This window comes from Epinephelus moara, chromosome 5 (genome assembly GCF_006386435.1).
Source record: "Epinephelus moara isolate mb chromosome 5, YSFRI_EMoa_1.0, whole genome shotgun sequence".
In the NCBI taxonomy this organism is placed as follows: domain Eukaryota; kingdom Metazoa; phylum Chordata; class Actinopteri; order Perciformes; family Serranidae; genus Epinephelus; species Epinephelus moara.
The window spans coordinates 3,993,885-4,002,944 of record NC_065510.1 but is presented as its reverse complement, the minus strand read 5'-3'; the positions used below and the strand labels follow the sequence as shown (position 1 = coordinate 4,002,944).

Sequence of the window (9,060 nt, the reverse complement as noted above, 5' to 3'; positions counted from 1 at the left end):
ATCAGATTCAACCCTGAACTTACCCTGCTCCGGAGCAGGATAGCCGTTCAGAGTAAGTTACCATGGTGATCTACCCCGATAAGAACTGAACCGGCTTCATGAGACCGAAAACCCAGGGTTAACCCTGAAGTTACCTCGCTAAGACATTAATCCTGCTTCGTGATACAGGCCCCTGGTCTATGCCATGTTGCCATCTTTCTACAGTAGCCCTGAACGGACAAACCAAAAACTGGCTCCGTATAGGGACATTCATGTTCTTGTGTCCACCACTGTAGTTAAAGGCTCCTCTGCCAGTGTGGCAAAAACATGGATTTGATATTGACCTTGTCAGTTTATTCATGCTGGATGTTCACATTGAGTCAGTCAGTTGTACCTCAGTGTCCAGTCTGGATGTCTGTTCGTTCCTCCGGTTCATTTTGGCGCACTGAACCAGATACTTCTTGGCTTCCTCTACTCTGCCATTGGCCAGCAGCCAGCGGGCCGACTCCGGCAGCCACCTAAAGAGCGATGGGGGAAACTGGCTTTTAAAAACACAGAGACACAAAGATATTTCCTGTAAGCATGAAGAACAGAGACTCCTCCTAACACCTCACCACCAGGAGATGATGGCAGCGACGCAGGGCGCTGTCACCGCCAGCACCAGGTGTCTCCAGTCTCGTATGTAGTAGGCCAGAAGGGCCAGGAGCATGTTCCCCACGCTCCACGACAAACTCATGACGGTGCCAGTGAAGGTCCGGTGCTTCACGTCTGTCCACTCGATACCTGAGCAGGAAGTGAGCCATGACAAACAGACTGCAGTGAAGTACATTAAGATTTCTCTGAGAACAGAAAACAGATTTTAAATACAGCAAAAGATTTTGACCTGTGGTCATAAATAACACGAGCATAAGAATAATAAATAACGTGTTGTCAGTATTATGTTTCTGCTATTTCAGCTTTAAATGATTGATTAGGCTTTTGCTCAGGTGGACAGCAATTACGATCAATTCTAATTATTCTCTGGCCTGTTTGGGTCCCCTCTGGATGGATGTTTGATGCATGTTGGGTTCTTGTTTGCTCCTCTTTTAGAGAGCTTTAATTGTGAAGCAGCAAATGTTACATTTGTGGAAGTGTTTGCTCTCATCATTTAGTTTCAACATTAATGAGACCATGAAGTCATGATTGTATGATAACGATTAAATATTCAGAAAAGAGATTATAGAGAAAATAAACAGTTAAAAATAAATAATACAACTTTAAAACTCTATAAAGGTTTTGATTTTGAGATCACAGTAACAATGAAAACATGGTAGGTAGGCACTGACACTGATGTGAGCTCGAAATGAAAGCTTTTCTGTTTTGAATCAAGTTCTTACTGAGGACCACGCCGATGATTGACAGCCCACTGAGGGCCACACCACAGAGCGCCCTGCAGACAGCGAACATGATGTAGGAGGTGGAGAAGGCCGAGGTGACTCCCAGCGTGGTGGAGGCCATTAAAGCCACCAGAAGCATCGACTTACGACCAAACCTGCAACACACACACATCAAATCACAGTACATCAGTACGTTTACATGACATCAGAGAAAATCGATTTAAGGCCTTTGCACACTGAGTCCATGTTTTTTATCCGAAACTGAACACGTCTAAAAATAAAAACAACTTAATGTTGTGTCAATCATGTTTGCACACTGAGTGACGGACACAGAGACACAGTTCATGCTGCGTCAGCTGAAAGAGTTAAATGTTGTAAAATAAGCTAATCGTAGCTGGTTGGTAGCTTTGCTGATTGTTTGGTTTGTGATGTACTAGGTCACCTGTAAATTAAATTAAACTAATTAAATGGCCTGGTCGAGCTGTAACTGTAGCTCCACTTCACTGTGCATTGAAACATGTTGCCAACTTGGTGACTATGTTGCGTCTTGTCAGAGCCTCTTAACCACTTTATTTCTAAAAAGTGACTAGCGACGAATTAAACGACTTATTCAGACCATCAGGGAAAAAGAAAGATGTTCCAACATATTATATTGTATTGTATTTCATTCCCATGCACGCTGCTCAGAGTGATCACAGTTCATGGCTCCTCTGAGTCTCTCCCCCTCTCTCCTTTTGTGCAGGCACATGATGGGCCTGGGGCCACCCGCACAGCAGGAAAGACACAGCCAAGAGTCCTCCCTGACTTGATTGAATTGTGTGTTATCCAGTTTGGAGAGGGAGACAAGAACCGTGACCGGGGGTCGGTTCTGAAACTCACACAATAGACCCTGTTACTGTCAGTAAACAGTATGACATTTTTGGTGGGCGGGGTTTAGCTGGAGGCAAAACAGTTCTCCACAGACATTAGCTAGCGCTAGCTAACAAGTTGTGTTGTCTTGTTTTAGACGATGGAGGAAGATGATGTGAGTGGTGCGTTCAGAAACACTCATTGTGAGTGTGGGAGTGCACTCTGACACAAACTGGAGCGTTGATAAATTGGGAGCGCTGTCTGAATGTAGCGTTGGGTTATCCAGAGCAGCGCACTCTCAGAGTGGCAGAGCGCACTCTGGACACTCTGTCTGTGGAGACGGAGCAGCAGAGCGCCGAGCGGAGTGAATGTGTGATTAACTTAACCGTTGGTTCATTCATGTAGAAATATAACGCTCCGTTTCTTCCACCAACAGGGCTCTCATTTTAGTGTAGAGCGTCAGACTGAATTTACCAACGCACCATGTCAGGTCACTCACTCTCCGGGACCGCCAGTGTTACTTGAATAAGTAAACACTGACCAACGGGACCAGACTGGCCGACCCGTATGCTCTCACTCAGTGGATGGATGATGTCACAGGAAGCCAATCTTACAAAGGAGGACCACACTTGTTTGTTTTGCTATGGAAGCTAACGTTAGCTAATGTGCTAAAAAGTTAGCGTTCCAGAGAAATCCAATATTCCTCTTAATCCCTCCCCAGTTTCTGATGAGGTGGACATGATAACCCTTAATACACATAACCTTATTCATCCCTACAACAGGAAATACTTTTTCCCTAACCTGATATGAAGTGTGCGCTGCACATGTGAGCATTTTTGATGATGGCCTCCGTCCAGTCCTTTGGTCTTATCACATTTAACCATAGTTGTCTTTGTTTTTGTTGACGGGCAGTGGCGGCTGGTTTTGAGCCATGACTCCTTCTATTCTGGCTCCCAATAACACAACAAGACAAACACATTTTAACACTCCTATGGAGCCTGCAGCCCTGTGGGGGAGAGGCAGCTGCACCTCCTGCTGATAACGTGATGTCATCGTGATGTCATCGTGATGTTGGCACTAAAAGGGTCTATAACAAAAACTAACTAACTGATCGAGGGGCAGCGGAGGACCACTCCACTGTAAAATTCTTGGTAAAATGTTAGTTTCCTGTCGTACAGGGCTGTCTGCCAGCGAGTAAAGTTCTGACAATATTCTAATGATAGCGTACACTTCAACTGACTTCAACCTATTTTTATGTGGCTTAAGATGTTTTGCTGCCACCTGCGTCCACAGGCACCAGTCTCCTCTGACAGAAACCCTAACTTTACCTAACAGCTCCCTGCCATGCTTCCATTTCTGTCAGAGTATAATTAAGAACAGTACACCCACCACATGTAGCACCCACACACTGCTGTCTCATAATACATAAAGGTCCTGCAGGGAGATAGATTTTTTTCTCTACCTGTTTATATGGCTTGATCGCTGCACCCAATGTGTGATGATGTCATTATTATGCAAATGAGCACATACATCATCTGGGAACTTTTGGAGCTTGTCCTAGCAACTTTGATTGAAAGAGCAGGACATAATATGTACATTTTTTAAACAAAAACACACTGGGAGCACTTTGAGGACTCCTCGCAAGCTCATGTTGGTTTTTCTTTTTATTTGAAGATCATGTGATATGATGAAAAGCTCCAGAACAGCTCCTGCATGACCCTTGACGTGAGATTGTTTCATAAATATGTCAAGAATGAACTTTTGAGCTGACATAGACGGGAAGTCCTTGTCAACTGAGCAGACTCCGTGCTGATGAAGATTTAAACCTATCTCCTCGTCTGAGAAGGAAAAAATAAATTATTTTTCTGTGACAATTACAATGTAAACAGACCCTGTGTGTGTGTGTGTGTGTGTGTGTGTGCAGCAACACAATCATGTGGAGACAGCATTCTGTGTTGGTAATTAATGACATGGGATTATGATGAGGTTACTGATATTTTGGGTTTTATTCAATGTAGAGAGTCATGTGGAGAATCTGCAGATGTTACCACACACACACACACACACACACACACACGTTTGTATCAGCAGAGCAGCAGCTGACTTTGTTGTTGAAAAGCGCTTTGAATCGCCTTGTTGTTGAAAGGTGCTGCACACATTAACTAATAACACAGTGAGTCACGGTGCGGGTGTTCAGGGCAGCGGCCCCCCTCTGAGGCTCATAGGAGTCGAAAAGTCTATCTTAATGTGATCATTATGCAGCTGTGACTGTTGGGCACAGAGCTCATTTGATAATTTAATACCTTAAAGATTGTATCAGTCAAATTCTCATGAAATCTGAATTATTTATTTTTGTTTATTTTAAAATTTCTGTTAAGTTTATGAGGATCCCCATAAGCTACTGCAGTGTAGCATCTATTCTTCCTGAGGCCCACAGCAACAAAAACAATGACTCAGTCAAACAAGACAGCTCCTGGTAATACAGTAATCAAAATATATGCTTTTCCATTATTTCATCACTAATCAGTAACTATCCACAAGAGGAAAATTTAGTTTGCAGCGAAAAATATAACATGATCATCGTATTAATCCGTTAAAATCAGCTCCACTTCACCAGTACTGATGCGAAAATGCTGCTTTCATGTTTATGAGAGGGTGATAACAAACCAGTAACATTTCTAACACTCTAAGAGGGAACGTTACTTTTGAATCATTAAGTATCAGCATGTTGCTATAATATAACATTAATTTACTAAAGTAATGATGCTTTAATGTTTTTCCACGGTGTCATTGGTGCTGCAGACAGAGGTGATGTCGGTCATAATTAACAACTTTATTGATCTCCTGCAGCGTCACAGTTTCAGGTGACTGTGAGGGTTTTAAACAAAATGACTCCCGAAGAACTCACTTGTCAGAAAGCTGTCCAAACAGAACTGATCCCAGCGTCACACCGAGGAAGAAATACGTGGCGAGAGCTTGATTCAGCTGTTTGTCGTCACACACCAGATCCCACTGCAGAGAGACAGACAGGTTCAAAAGCAGGCTGCACAACACCTGTCTGTCTGAGACACACCTCTCACCGCACCTCTCTCCAAACCGTCACTGATGATCACTGTGAAATTATTTTCACATTCTGACTGTCTAAACGAGTGAATTCAACTTCTGAGTTTAACTTTTGTGTAAAAACTTTATTGACTTTGTATTTGTAGAGAGAAGATGGAGGTGTACGCATCATATCCACAGCATCTAGTGGACATTAGAGGAACTGCAGCTTAAGAAACTCCATCACTAACGTCCAAATGCTCATCTAAGGACCGCCTACTCAGCTGACAACCAACAGCGCACCGCATCCATCCCCACTTTCTTTACCGCTCCTCCAGAGGTTTGTGTCCACAACCCAGTCGCCAGTAAAAATGTTGGCCTCACACTTCTGCAAACCATGGATAATTATGTTGCACAGTATTATGCAGCAGACATGTTGAAACTTTATTCAACAACGCTGAGGTTGAGGTGGTTATGTTTAGGCACAAACAACAGTTGATAATGATTAGAAAGGATCCTGCTTTGGTGGGTAATATCCTGGCAGGAAATGTAGCAATGTCACCTAAAAAGCTGCTGGATAAACAGCACAGGGTTGCTACAAAACAGTTTGGTGTCTGAAAAGCTGCTGGAAACACAGGCGCTAAATCACCACTATTTTTGTTGTTTGTTTGTCTCGATCAGTGGTCTGCAGCTTGGCGGGCATCTCTCCAAGGTGGCACGCCAACCACATCCCATTCCCCTCAGGATGGACGGTATCAACCGTGGTGACTTTTATCCAGCGCCATCATCAGGTCAACATGTTTGGTTTATGATCAAATACCTGCAGAACTGATGACATTCACATCAGCCTCAGCTGGACTTTGTGTTACTGCTGTTTAGCTAATGTTAGCATGCTAACACGCCAAACAAAGACAATGTATTTGGTAAACATGCACCTGCGAAACATCATCCAGTTAACACTGTCTCTGTGAGCATGTCGGCCACGCTGCCACTTGAAGGATTAAAAAGAACTGCTCCTGGGAATTGAATGGTTGTTTCCATGTTTTTGCTCTTTTGCTTGTCAGAGGACGTCTGCATAATCGTGAATCCTCCTCAACCACCGGGATGTTTCAGGCCCAGCTCAGACCAAAGATTCACGACGAGACAAAACTGTTTCAGATCGTCACAGAGAAAAGTGTCAGCAGTGTGAACTGGCCGGTCTGAGCTCGACTCAAGCCAGCTGATGATGTCACCTGACACTCAGCTGGTCAAATGGCCGGCGGCTGGTTTTAAAGCACATCACCTGTTTCAACAGCCAATCAGCTTGTAGTGAAGTCTGCTGGTCAAGTCAAAATGACCACAGACGCCGTGTTGGCTTGCTGTAGCAGGTGCTCCGTCCCCACAGAGCCCTCTGTTTCTGTCCTCACGGTATGCAAAGCTGCAAATCAGATCAGAAGTACAGAGAGTTGTTGACTAGAGATGATACGCCGTCTCATGGTGGTCACTTCCTGTCAACGTTACAGATCAGAAGCACAGAGAGTTGTTGACTAGAGATGATACACCGTCTCATCGTGTTCACTTCCTGTGAAGCGGCAGGTTTTTACAACGTTGTAGAATGACGTATTGCAAGTGGTTGCATGTTTCAACTCGTCTCATTGCAGGTCTTGGTCTGAACTAGGCTTTACAGTATGAGGTTCGGTTAAAAATGAAAAGCATCTTGTTGCGTCTCCTCTGAGTCAGTTGGTGTTCCTCAAAGTCGAGGAAGGATCCTTAAATGGCTGAAATTCAAGAGAGCTACGTCATTAAATCCCACCAAAGGACTGTTCCAATATCAAGGATCCTCCTAATTCTACCCAGGAACGAGTCCTTTCTTTAGAGAATTTCCAAGGATGCATGTGTGTATCCTCAGTGGGCATGAAGTACCCACAATTCTTTGCGTATGATTTGCCGGTATTGGAGGCAGGGCCTCTTCAGTGATGCACACCTGGGCACTCGCTAGCTTACTCCAATGTGTGTTCACCGAATGCTTGCAAAGAGTCTTGCCTAGCCTCTGTAGGATCCGTCCTACCAAGGAAGCTTCATTGACTTTGAGAAGCACCAAGTATTTGTTCTTTGGTTACAATAATTCACCACTTTGACTTCTCCACAAAGTAATTGTTGGTTTGGTCTAAAAACTGTCCTATTTGTGTCAAAAGGCATCTTCCTCTGTTGTTATCGAAGAACCTAATAACCTCTCATAACACTGAGATTTGAGGGTTGGACTGACTGGACAAACGCATGAAATTAGTGTAAACACTGAGTTTATTGGACACGCACTGTTTCAGTCATGGACCTTCACCACTCATCAAATTCACAACACATGAAATACGTCTTTGTACTCAAACCGCAGACTGCAGTAACCAGTCAGATCTGAAACACCACAGACAGTCATCACATCAACAACTGATAAAACATGACTGTAATGAGGCAAAAACAAATGTGTTGTTTAACGGTGTAAACTTAACAATGAGGGTTCATGTTCCAAACACTGTGTCTCTATTTGTCAGTATTTCATTGACCTCTGCAGCTGTCACCCAGATTAGCATTCAGCCCAGCTGCCGGAAGAAAATGACGACATTGTACATTTCTACAAATCAAATTTTACCAAGACATCAACGGCTTCTCCTGCGCCACCAAATCTGGGTATTTTGAGCCCAAATATAATGTTTTCTTAATAACAACTAAGTGGTTTCTGTGCCTAAATATAACTACACATTATTAAGGGCTGACATGTAAAGTTTCAACATATTCCACAACAACATCACAATGTGTAACATATCAGTCTGACTTCCAGTATAACAAACACTGAAATCCACTTCACTGGTCAGGTTCAGGCAACAGAGAAGAAAATGCTTCAATGAATGAAAATTCTAAATGTTATTCTTTTTACCTCGGTGGCCGTTGTGGAGCTGAACTGTGATTGGTCGTAGATCCACCCATGGGGACAAGGTGCTGTCCTGTTTTGTGGGTTAAGCCCAGAGGTCAGAGGGGGGTCATAGACTCTGCAGGAGCTGAGGGAGTCGTCATCTTGACGGGGGATCCTAAGGGCCAGCCCCTCTGGGTCAGCGCTCAGCGACATCCCATCTCCGTCCTCTGGGCTCCCGAGGGCGCAGCGGTGAGGAGGTGTTGCAGAGACAAAGTTGTGCAGGAGGAAGTGGAGGGGGAGGATGGCACGGGGGAAGCACAGGATGAACAGGAGCACGAATTGGAACTTGGAGAAGCCACCAACATCGTCTAAGACTTCCTCGAACCTCATGGTGACGAGATCAACAGAATCCACTCTCTGCTCGTCCTCTGATGTCTCTCTGTGTCGCTCGCTGGCTGTGAGTGAAGACAATCAGCTCTGTACAGTGAAGAGTGGTGAAAGGGAGGTGCTGTGTGTGTGTGTGTGTGTGTGTGTGTGTGTGTCCACATGATTTCTTTCTGTGTAGATGGGTTCAGGTTACTCTATTTGTACCTGTAGGTAGATTTGTTTTGCGGTAAACAGATCAACCAACAGGTACATTTAAAGGAAGTTAAAGCTGATGTTGGAGGCTGATTGACGGTGTTGTTGTCCCCAGCTGACCTGCAGCAGAACAGATCCAATTCTTCTCTGTTGTCAAACAACCGTCCAGCTTGTGAAGGATATAAAGCCCCGTCTCCACCAAACCCTTTCAGTCCAGTCCCTTTGGAACCAGCAGTAAGCCTTCAGACATGGTACCTAGACCCTGGGTCTGTTCAGACAGTCCTCTTAAATGTGGGCGGGGTTGTTGTCACTCACTGCTCCGTCCAGCACTCGCTGTATTTCCTCATCAGC

At 44.4% G+C, this 9,060-nt stretch overlaps 1 protein-coding gene across 1 annotated transcript; it reads right to left on the bottom strand.

The window, feature by feature from the left end:
- Positions 1 to 349: 349 nt before the first annotated feature.
- On the bottom strand, positions 350 to 8,583 carry LOC126390537 (solute carrier family 22 member 7-like). Its single transcript, XM_050044893.1, has 5 exons — positions 8,155 to 8,583; positions 5,113 to 5,216; positions 1,356 to 1,510; positions 594 to 762; positions 350 to 497 (listed from the first exon to the last, which is right to left on the bottom strand). The coding sequence occupies exons 1-5, from the start codon at positions 8,518 to 8,520 to the stop codon at positions 350 to 352; spliced, it is 942 nt and encodes a 313-aa protein (XP_049900850.1). The 5' UTR covers positions 8,521 to 8,583.
- Positions 8,584 to 9,060: the final 477 nt, after the last annotated feature.